Genomic DNA, 27,418 nt, shown 5'->3' with positions numbered 1-27,418 from the left:
TGCCAATTCTCTATTCCCGGAATGAAGACTGTCGATAGGCATGGAATATTTATTTTTGCCCAAGTTAGAATATGGTTCACCTCTCTCTGCGCTGAGAGACTCCTGGTGCCCCCTTGGTGATCGATATAGGCCACACAGCTGTGGCATTGACAGATTGGATCCTGACAGGACAATCCCTTAACCTGGAAGTCCAGGCTTTCAGAGCGAGGCACACTGCCCAAATCTCTAGGAGGTTGATGGGCAAGGCTCTTTTGTTCTTGAACACTATCCTTGGACAGTCGTCTTCGCTAGTACTGCTCCCCAGCCTAAAAGGCTGGCGTCTGTCGTTACCACTTTCCGGATAACTGGTCTGAAGATTTTTAATTTTAGCAGATTCTTTAGTAATCACAAATTGAGGTTTTGGGACACCCTTGGGGACAGCCGCATTGGCAAGTCCAAAGCTTGGATCTTTTTTTTCTGAGCAGATAGAATACAGTTTTGCAACAATTTCAAATTGAACGGGGCATAGGGAACTGTTTTGAATGAAGCTACCATCTTTCCAAACAACGTCAAGCAAAGGCGAATGGAGGGATCTATTTTGACCTGACCCTCCACACCAACTCTCTTATGTTTAATAATCAAACAATAAAAGCAGTATACAAGAATGTATAGCAACAATATACGTATGTAATTATAACAATTATATTGTCAGACACACAGGACCGATAAAACGTGTGAGCTACAGTACACAATTCTGTACAATGACCTGGGTCTGGGAGGGTGTGAAATAGGTAGATGCATATTAACCACTTCCCACCCGGCCAATGTACATATACGGCCGGGTGGGAGCTCTCTACTTCTGAGTGGACGTTCCTGAATGTCCTTCAGAAGGAGGGGGATCGTGCCCGCGCAGCGGCACGATCCCGATGCGCTCGTGTCACCTGGACACGGCGCATCTCGGATCGGGAGGAGGGCTCCGTGATTGGCCCTCCTGATCACATGATGGCCGTGTCCAATCACGGCCGTCATGTGATGTAAACAAACAGCCGGTTGCTAGGCAATCGGCTCCTCCTCTCCTCACACAGAAGTCATCGCTGAGGAGAGGAGAGGAGGAGAGCAGATCGCTGCAGCCGGCTGATGATCAGTGAGTATGAGCTGTTTTTTTTTACAGCTTTTTACTCACTGATCACCAGCCTAGTGTAAACACACAACACAGTATAAACACAATGTCCCCATACGTCACCAAAATACACATGTCCCCAAATAATAAAAACACATGTCCCTAATAATAAAAACATGTCCCCCACATATGTCCCACTAAAATCACATGTCCCAATGATTATCTGTACACATATGTCCGTGATCACCTGCACACATATGTACATGATCATTTGCGTACATATGTCCGTGATCACACAAACCAATTAGTATACACTTAACCACATTTTTTTTACCAAAGACATGTAGCAGAATACATTTTGGCTTAAATTTATGACAAAATTAGATTTATTGGATTTCTTTTAAATCAGAAAGAAGAAAATAGTTTTTTTTTCCAAATTTCCGCTCTTTTTTCGCTTGTATCACAAAAAATAAAAAACAGTCGTTAATAAATAACACCAAAATAAAGCTCTATTTGTGCAAACAAAATGATAACATGACCGCGCAATTGTCATTGAAATTGTGAGAACGATGAAAGCTGAAAATTGGGCTGGGAAGGAAGGGGGCGAAAGTGCCCTGTATTGTAGTGGTTAATAGTCAGGTACCTGATCAGTTGGTAGACAGTTTTAAGGGGGGGTAAGGGGGAGAGGAAAGGGAAGGAAGTAAGAGGTTGGGAGAGAGGGGGAAGTGAAAGACAAAAAAAAAAAAAAAGCGGGTGATAAAGGAAGGGGAATGAGGGTTAAGATGTGCTGGCAGGCGATGTACTACGCAAGACAAAACGTAGGTTGCACGATATAGAATTACATATGGCTAAGGCTACCTCCACATGCCCATGCATCATTTGGATATGGGGGGGGGGGGGGGGGGGAGTTCGTTGTGTGGATCCATGAGACACATACATGATGTTCTTGTAGGCAGTAGAACGTTTGAATTCAATCCAATGGGCCCAGTATGCGGTATGACAACTAACTTTATCTCTGGCTATAAAAGTGAGTTCTTCCATATGACAGGTATTTTCTACCGCCTTTATCCAATTTTCCAAGGAAGGAGCAACAGATTGACCCCAAATGGCTGGGGTGAGCGCTTTGGCAGCGTTCAGTAGGTGTGGTGTAAGGGAACGTTTGTAGGAGCCAACTATTTCCATAGTGTTATGCAAAAGTATAGTCCATGGATCCATGGGTAGAGAAGAGCTCGTTATTTAATTTACAAGTTGGATGATGTTGGACTAGAAAGGTTGGGCACGACCACCAGATGTGGGCGTGAGATGCCATGTTCCCACAATTCCTCCAACACAGCGGGGAATTGGAGGGGAACATACAGTGTAACTTAGCTGGGGTGTAGTGCCACCTTGTCAACAGCTTGTAGTTAATTTCAGCGTTTTTTGAGGAAGTGGAGGAGACATGAGCCAGCTGTAGGATTTTGTCTCTCTGGTCATCAGTGATATGAGAATGCAAATTGGACTCCCATTTGTTAAGAAATTACGGATATGAAAAGGTTATGTAGTTGTATGATGGCTTTGTAAAATTGTTGAATACAATGAAGGGGTGGATCCTTATGCAAGAACATGTATTCAATTGGCATAAGCTCCTGTATATTCCATATTGGGCGAGGGAGAGAGAGCGCACAAATTGCTGTATTTGTATCTCCATTTGTCCATGAAGGTGACCTGATTGGATTCCAGTATATCGGTTAGAGGTCTGAGGTTGTCCGATTGGATGAGGTGGTGAAGGAGAAGAAGGCCTTCCGATTTGATAATAGAGGAGAGTTGTAACCCCAGAATTTTTTATGCATGGAGTCCCAAACTGCAAGCGTGGAGGTAGTTAGTGGTGAGGTATTGGGTGAGAGGGATCTGAAAGAGCGGGATCCATGGTGTAATAGACAGATCAGAATCACTCAGATCTCATTCTAGTTGTACTCATAGTTTAGTAGTACTCTCATATTTCCAATCTATCCTAGAAAATTCAATGGCTTGATAGTAAAGTAAACTTAAAGTTTGGGAGGGCAAGACCACCCGTACTCTTGGAATGAAAAAGGATCATTCTGGAAATTCTAGGGTGTCTGCCCTTCCAAATGAAACAGGACACCATGGTTTGTAAGATCGAGAACCACCCTACAGGCACACCCAGTGGTAACATTTGAAAGATGAAGAGCACTCGGGACGAATGTTCATCTTAATGATATTTATTTTACCCACCAAGGAGTGTAGAAGGGGAGGACCACTGTCTCAAGTTCGACTTGACATTGTTTAGTAGAAGAATATAGTTGCACCTAAAAAGGGTTTGGAGATTGGGTGTAAGATGGATACCCAGGTATTTTAGAGAGTGTTTGATTTCCATTGAAAGGGGAATTGTGGTTTTAAAAATCGCATGGCGGTAGAGTCAGGGATATTAATATTTAGAATTTCTGATTTTGATAAATGTATTTTGAAATTCGATAATATTTGGAAAGTTTGGAAGGCGAACATAATATTCAGTAGGGAGATATGTGGTTGTTTGATAAAAAATAGAATATCATCTGCATACTTATGTATTTTTGTGCCCACTTTAATACCATGAATGCTACTGTTGTATCTGATATGTGCTAAGAAAGGCTCAAGGAAAATAGCAAACCTTGCCAAGTTCCGTTGTGTAGTGTTAAAGGGTCACTCTATGTACCGTTGATTCGGATTCGGGCAGTTGGGTGGGAATATAGGGACGGAAATGTGATCAAACATTTTGGGGCCAAGGCCAAAGTATCTGAGAATCGTCTTAAGGAAGTCCCAGTCTCAGTCCACTGTCAAAAGCTTGTTCAGCATCAGTAGACAATAGAAGGGTGGGCTGGGAACACCTCCGGACGTGGTGAATGAGTGAGAGGTTGCGTAGAGCGTTATCCCTGGCCTCTCTAGTTGGGATGAATCCGGTTTGACCTGCTGATATCCATTTAGGAAGAAGAGGTAAGAGTCTGGTGGCCATTACTTTAGCAATAAGTTTGATGTCTATATTCAGTAGGGATATGGGGTGATAGCTGCCACAGAGGGTAGGGTCTTTACCAGGTTTGGAGATAGTGATATGGGCTGACAAAGATTCTGATCAGTATCCAGAGGTTTTGGAAATAGAGTTAGCGTAAGATGTTAGTCTGGGTATTAGGATGTCCCTAAATGTCTTAGAAATTGCAGTATAACCATCTGTGCCAAGTGCTTTACCCGATGGGGGGGTGTTTAACGCGGCTCGAAACTCTTCCGTTGTGAAGTCAGACTCACTGTTTGAGAGTTTTGCAGGGTAAGTTAGCTTGTTTCAGGTAGGTTAGGATACGTGAACGTTTCTTTCTCTGAAGCAGTGAGGGTTATCGAAGGCCCCTTTGACGTTGTAAAGGTCAGTGTAAAATTGCTTAAACGCTTTGGCAATTTGGGGGGGATGAGTGGGCTATTTCTCCCGAGGAGAATTTGACTTTGGAGATAAAAGAAGTGGATTTCTTCACTGGAATGGAGCGTGCTAGCTGTTTACCCAGTTTGTCACCCCATTCATATAGTTTTTGTGAGAAGATTTGAAAGTGCCTTTTAGTTTGAGAGTCTAGTAATGTTTTAAGCTCTTCTCTCTTCTGCATTAGGGCTTCCAGGTGTGATTTATGTAGGGACAGTTTGTGTTGTCTGTCAAGGTCAGCTATATGCTGTATTAAGCCATTAAGTTGCTGCCCCTGTTCTCTCTTCCTAGCTCCCAACTCAATAAGTTTACCCCTCATCGTGTCTTTATGGGCCTCCCACAGCAGAGAGCTGTTTGTTGACCCATTCTCTTCAAAGTATTGTTTCATGGCAATGGGCAAAAAGGATGCATCGACCGGGTTAGAGAGGAGGGAGTCATTACGCTTCTAGTTAGTGGAGCGTTTGGGTAGAGATGGGATAGCTATCCGGATTGAAACCGGGGCATGGTCAGACAGACAATGAGGCCATACCTATCGATGCTGATTTTAAGAGGGGTAAGTGTAAGTGGTCGAGGAATAGATTATCAATTCTAGAATAAGAGTGATGCGTTTTAGAGAACAGGGAGTAGTCCTTATCTTTGGGGTGGAGTGTGCGCCAAGAATCAATTAGCTGAAGTTCGTGTAACCTTTTCTTAATGAAAGCTAAGCATTTATAATGGTATGTTGGAACGACCCTGAGACGTATCTAAAATAGGGTCAAGTGGCATGTTGATGTCGCCAGCTAGGATAGAAATTCCCTTTATAAAAAGTTGCCAGTTTGGACAGAACTTGAGACATGAAATGGGTTGGTTATAATACGGGCAGTAAATGTTTGCCAGTGTGAACTGGGTGTTGCCTATAGAACCCCTCAAGAACAAAAAACTACCATGGTTGTCCGACATCTCCTCAAGCTGAAAGGACACATTTCTGCTGAACCCAATGGCTACTCCTTTGGCTTTAGTGTCCGAAAGACTGTAATACCACTTTGGGAAATGAGGTGAAGAAAGCCTAACCAAAGTGGTATGTAAGTGGTGTGTAAGGTGCGTTTCCTGGAGAAAAGCAATGGAGCAGGAAGCTTGTTTTAATCCTCTTAGCACTTGGTGTCGTTTGGTTGCATGGTTTAGACCCCCAACATTGTAGGAGATGATGTTTAAAGTAGCCCTTGGGAGATTGGAATGCGTGTCTTTAGCCTTTGGTGCCATCTGTACCAGCAAAGATTAGGCGAAAACAAAGAAGGGGGGAGAGAAAAAGGAAAGTAAGGAAGGAGAGGAGACATGCGGGTAAATCACTGAAAAAAATACATAAAACCAATGGGAAACCATTTAGGAGTCACGCAAAGTATCGCAGTGTTCCCGTGGGGGGTCTGTGGGGGCGAGCGACCCAGGCAACCCCAAAAAGGGAGTCATCAGTAAAGGCACAGGGGCCACCCACCTCCACCAACCCCAAAAGGGGGGGGGGAACATTGGTTATGTCATTTGAGTATATATTACTCATGAGTTGGGAGCCTGGGGAACTCATCCAGGCCTGGCCATAAAAAAAAAAAAAAAAACAACACAGATTAAAACAAACATATAAACCTCTGGCATTGGATAAACTATACAGATAACTAGAAAAAAAATAAAGTCAGTACTTGGAAAGAGGACGTGAATGGGTGTCTGCAAGCCATGAACAGTAGGACAGCTGCATTTAAGCCTTGGCATCATTGTGTTGGAAACACAGTAACAGAACATCAGAGTTACTGCCTTTCCCCAAATGAAGAATCTGCATGTTAAATGAGTAATGCGGGAGAGCTCCCCCATCTTTTTGAGAGGAGCCCAGGGTGTTGGTATGCTTTTTATTTTTTTATTTTTTTAAGAGGTGTGCTTTTCCAAGCAGGATCCAGTGGAATAGAGAAATCTAGTAGCATGTCATGCCATCCAGGGAGATCGATAGGAGGGACTCTACTCTAATGGAAAAAGGCCAGGAGATCTTCCAGGAACCTCAAGGTGGAGGAGCAGCCATTTTTAGTAGCAATGAGGCAGGCAGGGAAACCTCATCTGTATGTGGCTCCCTCCCCTCTCAATTGATCCAGGAGTGGTTTTGGGGCTCTGTGACGTTCAAGTGTCTCTTTAGCAATATCAGGAAAAAAGCTGAGGGTGGCGCCGTCAAAAATCAATGCTTGGAGTGCCGTGTAATTTGATCACGATGGCGTTCTTTTCCTCAAAGTAATGTAGGTGGCAGACCACATCCCTGGGCAAGTCAGTGGTTAAGTTGTGTGGGCGCAGTGCCCTGTGGACTCGGTCAAAGCGTAGGGGGTCAGTGACCGGTTTTCCTAAAATAGCGTTTAGGATGCCACAAATCGTGGGTTCGAGATCAGAGTCTTTAGTTGCTTCTGGTAATCCACAAATTGTTCCTGCGATGCCCATTTTCTAAATCCTCTAATTTATAGAGAGGAGCGGTGAGCTAGTGCAATTTTTTTCACAACAATCTGCAACTCCTTAATGGCGGCAGCTTGTGAGTCCTACCGTCTGTTTCCTCCACTCTCTCTAGCAGATGTGACATGTCAGACCTCATCCTGTGCCCACTGTTCCCTTGGTAAAGGGTTTGAGGTGGGGAAGGGGGATCTAGCACGCTTCCTATCCCCTTGGATGGAGGATGCGATTAAAGCCGCTAATCTTCCTTCTAAGCTATGCAGGGCAGAAGAAAATGCATCTTCAGTCACGTATACAGGGGCTGACGTGTGAGAAGCAGTTATAGGTTCCAATGACTCACCCTGACTTGCCATTCCTGGTATCTCTGAAGAGGATAACAGCGTGGAGGCATGACTGAGTTCCCAGCACCTGGGGGTGGCATTTTTGGCACCCTTGAGGGTAGCACTTGAAGTCACAATGCTAAGCTCAAAAGTAGAGGCACTTTAAGACAAATATACTATGTGCTGAGCAATAGTCTAGAAAAAATATGTTACCATACAGATCAATTTCTGATGCTGAATAACAATTGTATTTCCTGTACTGGAAATGCCTGTATACACAGTTTACGTGACCCAGCACTCCTGTGTCCTGTGTGATAGCCTCTTGACTTCAGCTGCTCTTGATAGAGACTGTCTGTCATAAGAGCATCAGCTTTATATGAGACTTCAGGTGTGAGCCTGATTACTTCCCAGTATGTGGGAAGTACAGAGCACACGGTTCTGCCTGTCTTAGATCACGCCCCCTTTCAGTGACCTGCCCTCCTCCTTTCAAATTAACTTTAGCCCCCGCGCGCAGCACGCATTCGGGACTGTAATACAGGCACGAAGGAGGAGGCTGCCGCCTTCATCTGGCGCTCCTGGCAGTTTCACTGTATGGGTGCAACAAGCTTTAAACAGGCAAGTAAAACATAATAAAATGTTATTAAACTGCTACTGGCTGCTGCTAAACCTCCCAAACCAGAACAAAGCTCTGCTTGATGTATAAAAAAAGCTGCACCGCCCCCCCCAAACCCCTCGACTTATATATATAAATAATCAGTTGAAACTTATATTCTCATTAAGTGTAAATCAGTTTAGCACTGATACATTGCCAAATACTGAAATATGCAAAAACACACAAATTATGTAGTACAGCTTTTACATTGCTGTGCCCCAGCTCCTCCATTTCCCCAATTGGCGGGGGGGGGGGGGGTGGATTAACAACAACAACAACAACATTTTGGTCAATGCAAACCCCCTTGTGCAACTGGGCCACACAAGCCGTTGTAGCTGGACAGTGCTGCTGAGAAACAACGTAATAAAAGGTATGTGTATAAGACCGGGTCCCTTTTTAATAGGGGTTCCACTTTTTTGGACCTGTATAGCACCCCTCAGGAGCAACTTTAGGTAATGTAGCAAGACCAAAAAGAGTCCTGGTTCTTAGGGTCCAGCCCTCAAAGCGAAGCGTTACAGACAAAACCTTGTTATTCTATGCGAGGCCCAGATACTATCCTGTGGCCTCAGTGGCGTGGATGGATCTGGTTGTGGAGGTCTTTTTAAATTACTTAGGCTCTGTGTCCCCTGATGTATAAAAAATAAAGACAGCTGTCTTGAGAATATGGGCAATTTTGGTGTTTATGCTTGGAGAGCCAGGCTTTAAGGGTTTGTTTGATCAAGTGTAAAAAAAATAAAAAAAATAAAAATTAAAAAAAAGTCTAGCAGATGAGCAGAAATTCACAGATATTTGCATTCTGCCAGGAGCAATATCTGGGCTGCTTATCAAACTTTACTTACAACAAATAGCCAGCACATTGCCAATGTATCTTAAAAATGTATTGGAGGTGAAAATACTCCAAAAATGGGCAAGAAAAAGATAAGGGGGTACAAAGTATCCAGTTGTGAGACAATTTTTGCATTCTGACCCCCCTCAAAATCCACACCAGACCCTTATCCGAGCACGTAACCTGGCAGGTTGCAGGAAAAGGGGGGGGGGGGACGAGAGAGTGCCCCCCCTCCTGAACCGTACCAGGCCACATGCCCTTAACATTGGGAGGGTGCTTTGGGGTATGAGGACAAGGGCTTCATCCCCACAACCCTGGCCGGTGGTTGTGGGATTCTGTGGGTGGGGGGGCTTATTGGAATCTGGAAGCCCCCTTTAACAAGGGGACCCCCAGATCGCGGCCTCCCCCCCATGTGTGAAATGATACCCCTACCATTTCACCAAAAAAGTGCCAAAAGCGTTAAAAATGACACGAGACGTTTTTGACAATTCCTTTATTAAAGTCTTCTTCCTTCATCCTTTGGTTACTTCCTCCATCTTCTTCTTCCTCTGATCCTCTTCTTGCTCCAGTGTTCTCGCCCGGCATCTTCCTCCATGGCGTCTCTTCTTCCTTGCTTCATTCTCGGGCCGCTCCATGCAATGGGAGGCTCCCGCTGTGTGACGCTTCTCTACTGACAGTTCTTATACAACGGAGGGCGGGGCCACCCAGTAACCCCACCCCCTCTGACGCACGTCAGTGTCAGAGGAGGAGAAGCGTCACACAGCGGGAGCCTCCCATTGCACGGAGCAGCCCGAGAATGAAGCGCGGAAGAAGAGACGCCGTGGAGGAAGATGGCAAACGAGAACACCGGAGCAAGAAGCAGAGGATCGGAGGAAGAAGAGGATGAAGAAATGAAGAAGGAAAAAGACCAGAAGAAAGAAGAAGATTAAAGAAGACTTTAATGAAGGAATTGTCAAAAACTGTCTCGTCATTTTAAACACTTTTGTCACTTACCATTTCACACTGGGGGGGGGGGGGGGGGGGTCTGGGGGTCGCCTTGTTAAAGGGGCCTTCCAGATTCTGATAAGCCCCCCCGCCCACAGAACCCCACAACCACCGGCCAGGGTTGTGGGGATGAGGCCCTTGGGTACCCCAAAGCACCCTCCCAATGTTGAGGGCATGTAGCCTGGTACGGTTCAGGGGGGGGGTCACTCTCTCGCCCCCCCTTTTCCTGCGACTTGCCAGGTTGCGCGCTTGGATAAGGGACAGGAATGGACTTTGAGGGGGACCCCCACGTCTTTTTTTTTGCTGCGGGGTTCCCCCTAATATCCATACCAAACCTGAAGGGCCCGGTATGCTCTTGAGGGAACCCAATGCGTTTTTTAAAATTAAAGTCGCCTGGCCTGGGGAGCGACTTAAAGTCGCGTTGTAAGTCGCCCCAAGTCGTGCTGTGATTCATACTCAAGTCGTGTCCAAGTTGCCTCCCAAAGTCGCGCTGGAAGTCGTGTTGCCCCTGTGTGAATGGACTATTAATGATACGGCATGCGCTATTATCAATGGGATATTATCGCATGCGCCGGCATATTAGCTGTTGCGCTTATGCATGTGCCGGTTCATATGCTCGCTTAATAATTTATCTGGCGCACAAATTAAGGTATGAACCAGGGCAGCGGATTCATCTTAGTAAATCTGCCCCAATGTGTTTTTGTGCTCATGTACATCACAAGATATTTTTTTTAAGTGATTTTTAACATTATAAACTATTCATTCATTGGAACAATTATTTTTTACATGAAAAGGAAATTCCATACGTCACAGTACCTGGTCACAGGCTGCACAGCGTGATCTTGTCAGTTCTGCATGATGACGTCCACAGTAAATTCTGCTGTCTTGCAGGAAATAGATAAACTGTGACAGTGGCAAGTGGCATGTCTCACAGACAAAACATCCAAGGTGCCATTGAAAGCCTTCATCCTGAATCCTTTCTGCGTGGACTGCAATGTCACCCACCAAAATTTTTCCACCACACTAGAGACAATAAAATAAAAAAAAGGGGACATAATACTGATTACATTCTAACTGTGCTTCAAATCACTTTATAGCCACATACTGCATACTTCATCCCAGAACAAGAGAGCATCCCGCCCGCCCTAATTTGTCTATACGGCGGGCAGGAGGCGATTAAAGAGTAATTTGAATTTTTTGTGAAAAATATTGCAAATATAGCATTTACAATTGTGACACAAGCCATAATGTAATTTAATGTTATGAAAAACGGTCTTTCCTTTTCAATCTGTAAGTTTCTGTAAAATGAAATGCAGTGTGGCAACCTGGAGGTGTTCTGTACACAGTTGGTGTACAGCAGGGATATGCAATTAGCGGACCTCCAGCTGTTGCAAAATTACAAGTCCCATCATACCTCCGCCTCTGGGTGTCATGCTTGTGGCTGTCAGAGTCTCGCTATGCCTCATGGGACTTGTAGTTCTGCAACAGCTGGAGGTCCGCTAATTGCATATCTCTGGTGTACAGAATGGCGCCCCCCCCCCCCCCCAAAAAAAAATGTAATTTCCTGCTAGTGTGATTGATGCTCCGATTTTGCTAGTCTGCACCAAAATACCAAGATTTTAGGCATCCTCTGCAACAAATTTTCAGTTTTATCGAGAGGCCCCTAAAAGGCTAATAACTTCTAAAAAGGAATTTGGACCCTGCCACTCTCCTCATTTCAAATAAGTTATAAATTGATTTGAATTTTAATGAGTGAGATAAGCATTTGACACCTTCGCAAAACATGACTTAGTACTTGATGGAGAAACCCTTGTTGGCAATCAGAGGTCAGCTGTTTCTTGTCTTTGGCCACCAGGTTTGCTCACAACCCAGGAGGGATTTTGTCCCACTCCTCTTTGCAGATAGTTTGGCAACTCGAACCTTTAGCTCCCTCCATATATTTTCTATAGGATTAAGATCTGGAGACTGGCTAGGCCACTCCAGGACCTTAATGTGCTTCTTTTTGAGCTACTCCTTTGTTGCCTTGGCCTTGTGTTTTGGGTCATTGTCATGCTACGATACCCATCCACGACCCATTTTCAATGCCCTGGCTGAGGGAAGGAGGTTCTCACACAAGATTTGATGTTATGTGGCCCCGTCCATAGTCCCCGTGATGTGGCAAAGTTGTCCTGTCCCCTTAGTAGACAAACACCCACAAAGCATAATTTTTCCACCTCCATATTTGACAATGGGGATGGTGTTCTTGGAGTCATATTCTTCTCTGAATCACTCAGATGTTCATTAGCAAATTTAAGACGAGCCTGTACATGTGCTTTCTTGAGCAGGGGGACCTTGCGGGTGATGCAGGATTTCAGTCTTTCGCGGCGTAGTGTATTACCAATTGTGTTCTTGGCGACCATGGTTCCAGCTGCCTTGAGATCACTGACAAGATCCTTTCGTGTAGCTCTGGGCTGATTCCTTACCGTTATCATGATCAGTGATACCTTGCATGGACCCCAGACTGAGGGAGGTTGAAAGATATTTTGTGCTTCTTCCATTTGTGAATAATAGCACCAACTGCTGTCACCCTCTCACCAAGCTGCTTGGCAATGGTCTTGTAGCCCATTACAGCCTTGTGTAGGTCTACAATCTTGTCCCTGACATCGTTGGACAGCTCTTTGCCATGGTGGAGAGATTGGAAACTGATCGATTGCTTCCATGGACAAGTGTCAAGCTGATATTAGGAGCACTCCCTTTAAAAGAGTGTTTCTAATCTCAGCTTGTTACCTGCAAAGAAGACACATGGCAGCCAGAAATCTTGCTGCCCGATAGTGGGTTAAACACTTATTTCACTCATTAAAATGCAAATCAATTTATAAGCGGACAAAGCATTCACCGATACAGAGAGCGCACTGCAGTTGGAAGATTTTTTTTATACTGCATTAGCACTCTGATATTTGTGATGCGACGCAGAGTAGATGAAAACACATGCATTAATTGCGGTGACCTAGAACAGGAAGTTGTGTTGTCCCTTTGGGGACCCTCATATGTAGCAAACTATAGACATAGGGGTTAATTATGTCGGTCAGTGACTGTGACCTTATAGCATCATATCCTTTAATAATGAAAGCTTGGGGACAGTTTGTTGGGACTTTAGAGGTTGTCAATATAAAACAATTATAGACTTGCAAAAATATAAAACTCAAGGTTTATTCAAAACATAAAAATGATCTCATTTTTTTTGTCACAGCGGTGTACAGGCGTATATTTCCGACATGATTCCCTATTTAAGACTTCAGGGGAAGGAGCCAGAGCCTTGTGGGCGGCCAGTGTTTACACCACACAGAGCCTTATGGTTTTCTAAAGTTGCCTATGATTTTTCTGACAACTAGTCGTCCCTGTGAGGTTTTGTTTAATTTTACACATCTTTGGTACTCCTATACCCTCTGTGATCACATAGAAGCCTGAGGTTTGACACCATTCTGAGACTTATTATTTTTTCCCCGTTAACCAATTGATGTCAAACTAGGAATATTAGCGGTCATCTTCCTCCCCTGAATAAGCCCTAAATGGGCGAAAAATGTCAGGAATATACACCTGTATACCACTGTAACAAAAAGAATACCCAAGATAATTTTTATGAGTATACATGTTTTTAACATGGAATATTTTTAAATTGTGTTTGAATAAACGTCGACTTTTATATTTTTCAAGTCTATAATTGTTTATTTTAAGCACCTCTAAAGTCCCAACAAACTGTCCCCAAGTTTTCATAGACATAGGGGATTGATCAGCTGACACCTGAACGCATCATTACAACGCAAGAAAAAAAAATCCCCTCAGGGAATATAATACACCAATATGTATAAACAATAAAAACATTTAAAAGCGTAAAATGCCTTTAAGTCAAAATGTTACCTTTTTAAGTAAAGCATGCTGCACAGGTAACTTCTAGATCAGCATAATCATCCAAAATAGGTTTGCATTGTAATGGCCTTTTCACAGCAACAGATGACATTCCATAATCCATAGCAAGTATGTTTATTTATTTAAGCAACTCAGTTTAAGGTCAGCTATAGTCATTATAATTATACTCGGGGCTTGAGTGCAAGGCAACTAACATGTATGATCCTTTTAATTAGTCACTGTTGGAGGAATTGTAGGAATATCATAATCTAGAGCCATACTCTGGAGTGGCGACCTTGGAAACTACCTCCACAGCATATCAAACATCATTGTATTCTTGCTGTATACTGTTCAATTGCACGACAGTGGGAAGTATTCTCAACAGCTGCTGCGTTAGTCATAGAATTTCACAAATCACTAAACACAGAAAACAAAAAGGCCTGCATATACTGCATTGCACATGCCAACACTTAAATAAGAAAGCTAGATTGTAACAGACACATTTAACTAATTTATAAAACTCAAGGAAATCAAGCTCAATGAGGTTACTCATAGCAATCATTCGCATTCTATGCAGAATGGAAACAGGTTGCTCAAAGCAACCAAAAAGTTTACATTATCAAGCCAGCCTCTTCTGTTGCTAAAAAGTATATACTGTACTATGCAGCATTATTATATGAGCCATGTGCAGAAAGTACTGTATGCCTCCTAGAGCATTTTCTTTATTCACTTAGCCTCATGCATGAGAAAATATAAAGTGCAGCGCTAAGTGATATAGATAACATACACATATATATATATATACAGTGGTGTGAAAAAGTGTTTGCCCCCTTCCTCATTTCCTGTTCCTTTGCATGTTTGTCACACTTAAGTGTTTCGGAACATCAAACCAATTTAAACAATAGTCAAGGACAACACAAGTAAACACAAAATGCAATTTGTAAATGAAGGGGTTTATTATTAAAGGTGAAAAAAAATCCAAACCATCATGGCCCTGTGTGAAAAAGTGGTTGCCCCCCTTGTTAACACATACTATAACTGTGGTTGTCCACACCTGAGTTCAATTTCTCTAGCCACACCCAGGCCTGATTATTGCCACACCTGTTCATAATCAAGGCATCACTTAAATAGGAGCTGCTTGACACAGTAAGGTCCACCAGAAGATCCTTAAAAGCTACACATCATGCCGAGACCCAAAGAAATTCAGGAACAATTGAGAAAGAAAGTAATTGAGATCTTTCAGTCTGGAAAGGGTTATAAAGCCATTTCCAAAGCTTTGGGAATCTAGCGAACCACAGTGAGAGCCATTATCCACAAATGGCGAAGACATGGAACAGTGGTGAACCTTCCCAGGAGTGGCCGGCCGCCCAAAATTACCCCAAGAGCGCAGCGACGACTCATCCAAGAGGTCACAAAAGACCCCACAACAACGTCCAAGGAACTGCAGGCCTCACTTGCCTCAGTTAAGGTCAGCGTTCATGCCTCCACCATCAGGAAAAGACTGGGCAAAAATGGCCTGCATGGCAGAGTTCCAAGGAGAAAACCACTGCTGAGCAAAAAGAACACCAAAGCTCGTCTCAATTTCTCCACAACACATCTTGATGATCCCCAAGACTTTTGGGACAACATTCTGTGGACCGATGAGACAAAAGTGGAACTCTTTGGAAGGTGTGTGTCCAAGTATATCTGGCGTAGAAGGAACACTGCATTTCATAAAAAGAACATTATACAAACAGTAAAATATGGTGGTGGTAGTGTGATGGTCTGGGGCTGTTTTGCTGCTTCAGGACCTGGAAGACTTGCCGTGATAAAAGGAACTATGAATTCTGCTGTCTACCAAGAGATACTGAAGGAGAATGTCCGACCATCTGTTCGTGTACTCAAGCTGAAACGAACTTGGGTTCTGCAGCAGGACAATGATCCTAAACACACCAGCAAGTCCACCACCGAATGGCTGAAGAAAAACAAAATTAAGACTTTGGAGTGGCCTAGCCAAAGTCCTGACCTGAATCCTATTGAGATGTTGTGGTATGACCTTAAAAAGGCCGTTCATGCTTGAAAACCCTCTAATGTAACTGAATTAGGACAATTCTGCAAAGATGAGTGGGCCAAAATTCCTCCAGGACGCTGTAAAAGCCTCATTGCACGTTATCGCAAATGCTTGGTTGCAGTTGTTGCTGCTAAGGGTGGCCCAACCAGTTATTAGGTTTAGGGGGCAATCACTTTTTCACACAGGGCCATGATTGTTTGGATTTTTTTTCACCTTTAATAATAAACACCTTCATTTACAAATTGCATTTTGTGTTTACTTGTGTTGTCCTTGACTATTGTTTAAATTGGTTTGATGTTCCGAAACACTTAAGTGTGACAAACATGCAAAGGAACAGGAAATGAGGAAGGGGGCAAACACTTTTTCACACCACTGTATATATATATATAGACAAAATAATAAGTGTCTCATAAACAACAAAAATACAATATGTGAAAAAAAAAATCTTTCTGTAACGTAAAAATGCACCCAAGCATCTATACGAACATTGACATATTATATGAAAAATAGAACATTAAGTGAGTAGATATAGTCCATATCAAAAATCCAATGTGTGTAGGGTGAAGTCCCAGAAAAAAATAAATAAAATGAAGGTGATCTGAAGAACATCCAAGAAAGGTATATCTGGAGAATTCACCACTGTGCTGATACCATCACCGTAAAAAATACAGGCTTACCAGATCCTGGTGACCCAATTAAACATATGTTCAGAGGGTCTTAAATCGCTTATTGCTCCATTTCAGGGGCGCTGGCTTTGCAAACACAGATCTTACTGAATCTCACTATGTGAGTAGCCCTTTTTCAATTTCTGGACATATATATTTAGAATATTTACAGAGACATCTGTAGTCAGTGGGAGCATCTGTATGGAAGGAAAGATTCCCTTTGTAGCAGAAGGAACTCAGTGGACTTTGTTTCTTTAAGACACTAGCTAGTGTCCCCGAGTATGCTGCAGTCCCCTAAGAATCCAGATCCACTGCCACCATATTGTTAATGCAGCTCATGTGTGCACACCAGAAGAACCTGGGAACGATCCAACTTACCCTCATGCAGCAACTGTCAGGAGTGTCAGAAGTGACAGGCACAGTAACTCCGTGTCTCATAGAATGATGTCTCCGGTAGGTACTGAGGCTCCTCAGCTCTCTCCTCTCTAGGTCTCCCAAGCCTGGGCAAAACTTTTCCTATTTAAGATCAGATAGGCTAAAATTTATATGCTTATGTAAACAGCACAGAGACAATAGAGATAAACTATGTGAGAACAAAACAAACTAAAAAAATAAATAAAAAAAATGCATAACTATAAAATAAAATTACAAATCCTACTGTGAAATGTATTGCTGTGAAGTCACTCCTTCCCCCCCACAGCATGTTACAGCTAGTTGGATGATAAGAAACAAAAGTTTTAGGATAAATAGCTTCCTCTGCTTTTTTTTCTTGGCTGAGCTCTGCTGTTAATCAGAATGCTGAACTGAAGGCATGGACGTTATTTTTGCCATTGTGATAAGTTACACTAAAAACCTAATTTATGGGATATCCTTGCATTTAGAAATCTTTATGTTTTGAAGCAAATTAAGCTCAGAGGCTGTGTTTTTTAGTGTTAGGGGGAAAAAAAAAAAAAAAAAACATCAGCGGGTTTACTCCCGCTTTAAAATGTTCCTTATTTTACTGAATTAGAACCTAAGTAAGAGATGCAGTATCTCACAAAAGTGAGTACACCCCTCACATTTGTGTAAATATTTTATTATAGCTTTTCATTTGACAACAGTGAAGAAATAACACTTTGCTACAATGTAAAGTAGTGAGCGTACAGCTTGTATAACAGTGTAAATTTGCTGTCCCTTCAAAATAACTCGCACTGACATTAAGGTCTAAACCTCTGGCAACAAAAGTGAGTACACCCCTAAGTGAAAATGTCCAAATTGGGCCAAATTAGCCATTTTCCCTCTCCGGTGTTATGTGACTTGTTAGGGTTAAAAGGTCTCAGATGTGAATGGTTAGCATGTGTGTTGAATTTGGTGTTATTGCTCTCTCTCTCATACTGGTCACTGGAAGTTCAACATCACCTCACCTTAAGGCAAAGAACTCTGAGGATCTGAAAAAAAAAAAAAAATTGTTGCTCTACATAAAGATGGCCTAGACCCTGAACCTGAGCTGCAGCATGGTGGCCAAGACCATACAGAGGTTTAACAGGGCAGTTTCCACTCAGAACAGGCCTGATGTAGACTGTAAGGAGTAGGCGGAGGGGGTAACAGGTGGGACCCCACCCCTCCCCTCTGTCAGTCCCCACTTTTTCTTCCACGCACCACTCCCTCTTATTTTCTTCTGCTCCCTTCGCTTTGTTTTCTGAACCCTTTATAATAGAGGATCTGGAGGTTGGAGCGGATTGTTTGGGCCGGTCCTGACCTCCAGGTTACCGTTCCAAGAAATCAAAATAGGGTAATACAGGGCTGCTACGAATGGGCCCCCCCAGGTGGTTTGGGTGGTCTCCAAGAGTTAGTAGGTGAATTTGAGCTGAGACACATGATTAACGAGAGAAGCCATTACACTCTTGGACCTTGCATATTGTTTGCAATTTTATAGTGTTCTTTATAGTTCTAGCTTGTCTTCTAGACAATTTTGTTGTCTGCAACTGTGAGCCTCTGTTGGGCTTATGTATGGAATCTGTATCCCAGTTTGACATACTTCGCTGTATATTTTATGGAAAACTCTAATAAAATCTTTTTGGAAATAAAACAGACTACACATGAACAAAAGAAAAAAAATGCTCTATTACTGTAATAAAGTTCAGAAATAGTTAAAAGTAACACCGCAAAATGCTTAATAAAATCTCCCAGAAGACCAAAATGCAAATGGTCCCATGCTTATCTGTGGTCCTGTTGCTAATCTAGCATGGTCAATAGCCTTATCAACTCCCCCCCCACCACACACACTGCTCTCTAAACATGCTGCTAGCAAGGAGATGAATAACCAATGAGGGCTGATTGACAGCACTTTTCTCTGCCAGCAGGTGCATGGGGAGGATGAGAGTGCTGCCATTTAGCACAGCAGGGGACAGGGTCACTAGGAGAGAACAGAGCTGTTTGGACCAGGAGCAGCTGATCAGAGTATAGGCAGAGAAGAGCACCAACACAGAGGAACCTGCACTAACTCTGTGGAACTACAAATCCCAGAGATTACATTGTATTTCCATTGTGTGAAATCCATTTTCAGAGAAGAGAGGTGGCTATAGTGCTGGCCTTAACTCCCCCATAGTAACTTTCACAAATTGGGCTTCAGCGTGGAGTGGAGCAGCAGATCGTAATAAAAATTAGCTTTTAATGCATACCAGGACCTCCGATCAAAATGTAATCTAGCGCTACGTGCCTTTGGTCCCCTAAGGCAGTGGTTCTCAACCTCAGTCCTTATGTACTCCCAACGGGCCATGTTTTGGAAACCTCCCTTAGATAAAATAGTTCTCATCAATGCCATTTTATTGAAATAGATATAAAAGCAGCTGTGCAAAATAAAGGAAAACATGGCCCGTTGGGGGTACTTGAGGACTGAGGTTGAAAACCACTGCTTTAAAGTGTTCAACTAGGATTTTTATGTTGTGATGATAGTTATTTTTTTGGGTTTATGGAGTACCAGCAATTTTATATCAGTTTTGGTTTCCACCAAGAAGCTTTTGTACAAATTACAATCCCTTTCATCTAGAGCAATAACATATTTTAGCAGGCCATACATTCAGAATAATTTTCTGCTTCTCCTTGACATATCTTTGTAAAGAGTAATATAAATGCATTTGCAGGATCTTACATCACAGTCTTGTGGAGGAAGCAACTGAAGCAGCGTTTGGATAAGCTTTAATTCTTGTTCTTCATTGTTCGATAAAGTGAAGTGCACATTACTGGGATGAGCCTTTAATGCAAGGGAGACATAGCAAGTTGAATGTGAAAAGAATGTTAAAAAAAAACAAAAAAAAAAAAAAAAAAAAAAAAAAAAACTCTATTCAGTAAATGCAGAACTTTTCAGAATATATAGAACCACCTGTATCTATTTTATGTCTCCACCAAAGTCACTCAAAATTTTTTTTTGCTGAAGTCCATTTGCTCAGAAGCATACTTTTGGCTCTTCATGAATATAGTATATGAAACTTAATTTTGTTGAAAGACTTTCTTCCATTGTATTACTCTAACCCAGGGGTTGACAAATTTGCTTTGAATTTAGGAGCCAGTTTTTTTTTTTGGGTATGGATTGTCTGCTCCCAGGGTAAGGCCACTAATTTTCACCCCCTATCCCTAACTCACAATTGAGCACCCCGTCAATAACTCCATTGAAATGCTGTTACATTAGGGTTATGGGCTGACCAGAAAGAGTAAGGCTGGCAACAGATGGAAATGGCTGGCACTGGCAGGTGGCACTGGTTGCCACTGGCAGGCACGTGGAACTGCCAGATGGCACCGGCAGGTGACACTGGTTTGGAACCGGCAGGTGACACTATTGGCACGTGGCACTGGTTTGGAAGTGGCAGGTGGCCCTGGCTGGTGATCGCAGGTGGCCCTGGTTGGCGGTGGCACTAGTTGTCACTGGCAGATGGCACTGATTGGCGGTGGCACTGGTTGGTGTTGGCAGGTGGCACTAGTTGGCACTGATTGGCGGTGGCACTGGCAGGTGACACTGATTGGCGGTAGCACTGGCAGGTGGCACTGATTGGCAGTGGCACTGGTTGGCACTGGCAGGTGGCACCGATTGGCACTGGTTGGTGGTGGCAGGTGGCACTGGTTGGTGGCACTGGTTGGCACTAGCAGTAGCAGGTAGCACTGACACTGGCAGGTGGCACTGATTGGCAGTGGCAGATGGCACTGGTTGCAACTGGCAGGTGGCACTGGTTGGCGGTGGCACATGGCACTGATTGGCGTGGCAGGTGGCACTGGCAGGTGGCACTGGCAGGTTTCACAAGGAGCACTGTTACTGAAATGTAACAGAGGAGCTGTCAGAATTGAGCTTAATGTCGGAATGGGCGGGACCCAGCCTGGTGTGTGAAACTGACAAGTAACAGAGAGGCGGATATGTCAGATTTGAGCTTGATGTCGGGGTGGGCGGGACTCAGAAGCTATCAAACACCAGCCAACGATTGGGCTGCTTAAGAAAAGGGGTGGGCCACATACACGTAGCGGCCCGCCCAGATCTCATTGGCTGGTGTTTGATAGCTGCTGGGTCCCGCCCACCCCAACATCAGGCTGAAATCTGACAGATCCTCCTCTCTCCGTTGCTTGTCAGTTTCACACACTTATCGCAGCACCGCTGAGTGTGGAGGAGGGAAGAGGACGGCAGTCAGTGTTAATGCTGCTGCATGTCTGGGGCATCAATAGTGAGTGGGCTGGTGGCAGCTTAGGCGCCAGGTTGAGATTTCTGGTCGCATTGGCGACCTGGCGCCTGGGGTTTGTCGAGCCCTGCTCTAACCCTCTAATGGCCATTTATGTGCCCAACATATCACCTTTGCATCCTCTTCCTATATAAAGGATCACTTCAACACTATCATAATCACATTTAATTTGTTTTAACTACTGCATATGTGCTTCTATCAGGTTAATTAACATTGTTTGTTTCCTGATGTGTGTATGCCTTAAAAATATTATTGCTTGCATTGAACTGGAGTTTAAGATCCATTTATTTAGTCACATACAGTATCTGGTCACACTGGACTCCTAGATACCAACCGTGGATATCCCAAGACGCAAGTCCGACTACCTCAGAATTTTTCACATTTAGGTCCAATAAAACAGAAATGGATGCATACCTTTCTTTCCAGACCTAGATGGACTAGGAGCTAATCAGATGTAAAGAGACGAACATCAGTTTACTTCCATCTGCCCAAACAGCTTCCTGTCAGATCCGCCTGAAAAACTGACAGGTGTGGGGTGGGGTGCGGTGCTTACCTTGATATCGAGGTAGTCTTCCAATGCACAGCCTGAATCGCTGTCAGATGAAGAAGAACTGTGCTCAGAAGATGAAGTCTCCTGGTCTGGATGTTCTTGTGCCATTTGAGGTGATGCTGAAGAGCATTCACTGAATGGGAGGGCTGCAACAAGCAAAAAAAGGACACTGAAGTGACAAATCTTTTCTAATGACCAGCCATATTTCAGTATGAACTGTTCTAATGATATTTGCTAACCTGCTAATCCGTAATACAATTTTATTAACAGTAAACAGAATATTCTCATTTCAGAATTATAACATAATCCGTCAGGCTCTTCATCATATTATCCTTCAGATGAAAATGTTGTGCAAAGCAAACCAGTAACATTTTATTTGTTATGCAACACCCTACTTCTATTATATTGCTTTTAATTTCTACAGCTTCATTGTTTACAGTTTTGCTATGCAGTCCTTGATATAATATTTGCCAAACATGTCATAAAAACAAACAATAACTGTTAATGTGTCATTGGTTTACTTTGATCTGAAATACCACACCTTTCTCTCCTCCCCCCTCCATTCACCAGCTTTTCCAGCTGGGTGTCCATCACACACTCCCTTCCTGACTCAGCATGCCTCACAGATCTTGTCCTGCCAATACGCAAGAGGAAAAACTCTTACAATAGCAGAGCAAAAACCGAGACCGAGCCATAAATCTATATCTGTGTGCGCCTGCTTATTTGGAATGGTCACAGAAACAAAAGCTAAAGCTAAACTCTGGACATAAATCCCCCCATGCTGGTTAGGTTAAGTTAAAACAAAAAAAAAAATCCTAAGTTAAATGCCCAAAATACCACTACCACTTCATTGCCTAGGTAATATAGACACTTGCTATTGGCTGCCCAGCAATTGGGTCATCTCTGCATCAGTTGAGCAGCAGAATGAGGACATCACAAAGAGGTGACCAGCCAGCAAGGACAAAGACTACAGTGCTGGATTCACTGGTTGTCACTTATAGAAGCAGTCCCAACAAAAAAATAGAGGTAAGTATTAAAACAGCTTTGCAAAGGTAATTGGTGAAAAGGAAGTAAGAATAGGAGGGGGGCGCTTTTCTTTAGAGAGGAGCTTTAAGATGGCATTCAATATTCTTAGTAAACCGAACACATTTTGCTGTTACTGATTTCTTCCAGGGCCATTAATATAAATCATGAGGCCCCCAAGTAATCTATTCATGCGATTTTATTATTAGCAAATAACCTGTTAACGTTTTTGTTCTTATATATTTATGATGTTCAGAAATCATATTCTCCCTGAACAATGCTAATAGTACTCTTCTGGACGTTCAGCAATTTAAAGCTCATCTCCTACCATCCCTAGCCAATTACAACTTATTTCTAACCAAAACGGACAATCTAGGTCTTCTTTCTTCTGGTCTGTGGCACCAGAGGGCCCTGCCTGCAGTGCCCATGTCACTTCTTGCCAACATTGACACTTAATATGGGCTGCCAGAAGTGTCACAGAGACTTCAAGGAGTCCTCACAGTCATCAAGACTTCGGTAGCAGATTCATACCTTGAAAGGCAACAACATGACTCATCTGATGGCAAGGAATTCAGTTACTAATTACAGCTGGTTAGTACCAGAGGAAGTGTCCTAATATTTTGACTTTGGCAAAATTAATGGCCAGGATCATTGTGATTTCTAATAAACTTGCACTTGGGAATAAGCACACATTGACTAAATATAAGAGGCATGTGCATTCTTAAATCATGATGCTTAAATATTTCTTCATGATCTTTGATTAATCCAGTTTGAAACATTGTCTCTGTGCAGGAGCTTCTCTCTCTTCTTGTGCAGGATGAATGGTTTTGGTAAGAGCCGGTTCACACAGCAGGCGATGCGAGGCGACACGACTCGCCTCGCCTCGCAAGTCGCCCCCGTTCTGTACAATGGAACCGTTCTGAGAGGAGCGACTCGAGTCGCTCCGACTCAGAAAAAAGGTTCCTGTACTACTTTTGGGCGACCTCGGGGAGACTTGCATTGACTTCTATACAGAAGTCATTTGCAAGTCGCCACTGAGGCCGCGGCAGGTCGCGGCGAGGCAAGTCGGAGTCGCCTCGCCTCGCCTGCAGTGTGAACTGGCCCTTATAAATGTGCAACAATACCAAAGTACCGCCTTAACAAGAGGAATGTTCCCATATGTGAGAGGCACAAGAAGACATTACCAATGTGACTAACACTACAAGAGGAGAAGTTGCCAAATCTACTAACCTACACGGCCACATGTTCTCAGTTGCTATGCCATGCAGCATTTTGCCAGGATTTGTAGGCTACCAAGGCCTGCTCTTGGGACCTGCCACACATTTTCCAAAATTGTATTGCATTATAATCTTGCTCTGCCATAAGCATTATAAAAAGGCACAGTATACTACGACAGACTTTAAATGTTATGAAATACTCTAAAAAAAAAAAAAAAAAAATAAAATAAAGAAGAAGAGATATTTAAAAAAAAAAAAAAATAAAAAAATAAATAAATAAATATATATATATATATATATATATATAATTTTTTTTTTTTTTCTTAATTACTGTAAGAAGCACATACCATTTTTAATTTGCCAAATCCCTTCTAAAAATTGTATCTATTGCTAAATATGCATTAACAGGGCCCCAGGACTATATAAAATAATTTGAATCAAAAAGATACAGTATGTCCTTGTGTAAAAATCCTGAGAGAACCACTATGTGTGTTTAAAGTTAAACAGCATAATTATATTATTAACAAACTAAGGTAATAACTAGTAGAAACAATAATATGGCCTTTTTATAATACTAATATTAGGTATAGTGTAAGCCTATTACAATTATGTTTTATATAGTTTTTGTGTATTAATTCTCCACGTCATATTGGTGTCCTTTGCTTACATACCCCTTTTCCAATAGGTGTTCCTCTTTCTCATCTCAGAAATTTGAGAGTTATGGTAAAGGTAAACCTGGAAGAGTGTGTCAGTGTATTTGGGGAACAGTGGAGGTTGGAAAAGGATACACCAGGGTTAAAAAGGTTATTACCATGTTTAAATGTATAACTAAATAGGAGGGATTATCCAATTATCCAATTATGTGCTGGGGACTATCCAATTATGTGCTGGGGACTGGGTACTGGGGGCTTCCAGCATGTAATAGGGACTGGGTGCTGTGGGTGTACCACATATGCTTCAAATTGCTGCTGATGGGCTAATGCACATGCGCTGGGCACTATCACCTGAGGATTAACGCACATATCCTGAAAACCAAAACTGACCATAAAAATAGTAGATTTTGGAACACATTTGTAGGAATATTTATATAAACATTTACAAAAATAAAATCTTTGTTCATTCCGTGACTGGATGAAGGACATTCAAAAGTACTTAAAAATGTTGTTTGCTTACAACATTTTTGAATAAATGTAATTGCCCCAGCAAAAAACAACAAACATTCACTGCAAGCCCTTATACACACGGTCAGAAATTCCGACAGAAAAGGTCCGATCGGATTATATTGTCGGAAAATCCGATCGTGTGTGGGCTCCATCGGAATTTCCTACGGAAAAAAATTGAGAGCAGGACCTCAAATTTTCTGACAACAAAATCCAATCGGACTTTTTCCGATCATTTGTAGAGAATTCTGAACGGACAAATTGCACACGCATGCTCAGAACAAATTATGAGACCAAAGCTATTGGCTACTAGCTGCAATGTAGTCCCATCGCAACAAACAAACGTCATCACGTTCCGAATTATCGGATTTTCTGACAACTTTGTCTGACCGCGTTTATGCAACACCAGTTTCGGACAAAATCCGTTGGAAAAAATCCGACGGATTTTGTTGTCAGAATGTCTGACTGTGTGTACAAGGGCTTAGAAATTCACTTGTTTACACCTACAAATTTTCTCATCACTTGAATAGAATGCCGATTTGACCCCCAGTAACAATTGGAATATTGAACAAATATTCTTAAAACAAAAATATACTAGTGTATGGCCAGCTCTAAAAGGTTGTAAACCGTAAAAAAAAAAAAAACACACAAACCTGCAAGACAAAAAAGCATTATGAGCTAGTATGCGTCACATACTCATTATGAAGTACTTACCTTAGAACGAAGCCCTGCAGACACGCCTGCAAACTACGCGTATGAGTGGCCTTTCCTTCAGGGTGCATGTGCTGATGATGTTGGCACACATAGTAAATACCTCCTAAACTGTGCAAGTTTAGGAGATATTTACAGTACCTATAGGTAAGCCTCATTATACGCCTACCTGTATGTACAAATAGACAGGAAAACTTTACTTCCTCTTTAAAGTGTTACTAAACCCAGGACCCTGCATTTACTATATCTGGTCTACCACAGTACACAGAACCTGAAAATAAAATTTTAGTAAATTTAAACTGCTAAATACCTTTTCTCATTAGCAGTTAGAGCAGTCTTGTGGCTTCTAGCAGTATCCAGCCAAGCACTAGTTAAAGCGGGAGTCCACCGGGACTCCGCGTTTTTTATTTATTTTTTAAAAGCCAGCAGCTACAAATACTGCAGCTGCTGACTTTTAAATAGTGACACTTACCTGTCCAGCGCGCCCGCGATGTCGGCACCCGAAGCCGATCGCTCGCTCGGCTGCCGGGTCCCGCCGCCATCTTGGGTATGGGAATCAGGAAATGGAGCCTTTCGGCTTCATTTCCCGGTTCCCTACTGCGCATGCGCGAGCCGCGCGGCGCAATCCGGACGGTCCCCGCTGCCTCTGGGAGCTGTGTGTTTCCCAGCAGGCAGCGGGGCACTTGCTGAAGGGGGCGGGCGCTTGCGGAACGGGGGCGTAACGTACGCCCCGTTCCGCAGAGAGCTAGCCCGGAAGTGGGTGCAGTTACCTGGATTATCCAGGTAACTGCACCCCCCTCCCCCCTGAAAGGTGCCGATTGTGGCGCCGGAGGGGGGGGGGGGATTCCGATGAGCGGAGGTCCATTTTAGGGTGGACCTCCGCTTTAAAGCTTGTAAGAGGAGTTTTCTGACTGTCCTATGAAGCTGCAAGACCTCTGACTCTGTCTGGACAGTGCTGACTGGCCCTTTGCTCATCACATGCACTCTCAAGAAAAAAAAAAAAAAAACCTCTAGCAATTCACACCAAATTAAGCATGTGCAGCCTGACTCTATAGGCTCCGTGTTATCAGGAAATTATCAGGGGACAGTGGAAGGAGGGGAGGATCAGAGAAGCCAGGATCAAACAGCCTTTTTTACACAATGCAGAGGAGTAACCCCTTAGTAAATTACATAGTAAGCATAACAGTCATGCTTTACTGTACATACAGACTGATTTTATTATTGTGGGTTTAGCAACTTTAGGTCCTGAGAGTTTAAAACACAAACAGTGTACTACATGCTGATATTCATGAGCTGAGAACTGGGTGCTGAAGGTTTAAACATATACTTATAAGTACTGAGCGATATCTTATCTGATTATGCACATAGGCTGAGGACAGGGCACTAAGGAGTTATTTCTGTAATTTTGGGGAGAGGTTACAGAAGGGTTGATGCACATACACTGCAGATAATTCACTTTTTTGGGGGTTCTGGCTTATAACCACTTCAGCCCAGAAAGGATTTGCCCCCTTAAAGACCAGGTCATATTTTAGCGATATGACACTGCGTCAACTTTAACTGACAGTTGTGCGACGTTGTACCAGAAAAAAAAAAAGTGAAAACAAAAATGCAATAAGCGTATATTGATTGGTTTGTGCAAAAGTTATAGTGTCTTCAAAAAATAGGGGATAGATTTATGGCATTTTTATTATT

At 42.9% G+C, this 27,418-nt stretch overlaps 1 protein-coding gene across 3 annotated transcripts in view; it reads right to left on the bottom strand.

The window, feature by feature from the left end:
* PRICKLE4 (prickle planar cell polarity protein 4) overlaps positions 1-27,418 on the bottom strand; it is a 133,344-nt gene that overhangs the window by 12,100 nt on the left and 93,826 nt on the right. For 2 of the 3 annotated variants that reach the window (XM_077481370.1, XM_077481371.1), the window contains exons 2-5: positions 21,619-21,761; positions 19,496-19,597; positions 16,744-16,881; positions 10,582-10,788 (exon numbers count right to left, since the gene is read on the bottom strand). In XM_077481370.1, the coding sequence (XP_077337496.1) occupies positions 10,582-10,788; positions 16,744-16,881; positions 19,496-19,597; positions 21,619-21,761 (590 nt within the window). Of the gene's footprint in view, positions 1-10,581; positions 10,789-16,743; positions 16,882-19,495; positions 19,598-21,618; positions 21,762-23,868; positions 23,890-27,418 lie in introns of those variants that run through there. The other variant, XM_077481372.1, reaches the window with a different exon arrangement.

The sequence above is a fragment of the Lithobates pipiens genome, unplaced genomic scaffold, assembly GCF_037356315.1.
Source record: "Lithobates pipiens isolate NorthernLeopardFrog02 unplaced genomic scaffold, aLitPip1_a1.2 Scaffold_16, whole genome shotgun sequence".
In the NCBI taxonomy this organism is placed as follows: domain Eukaryota; kingdom Metazoa; phylum Chordata; class Amphibia; order Anura; family Ranidae; genus Lithobates; species Lithobates pipiens.
This window is presented reverse-complemented; position numbering and strand designations above follow the sequence as displayed.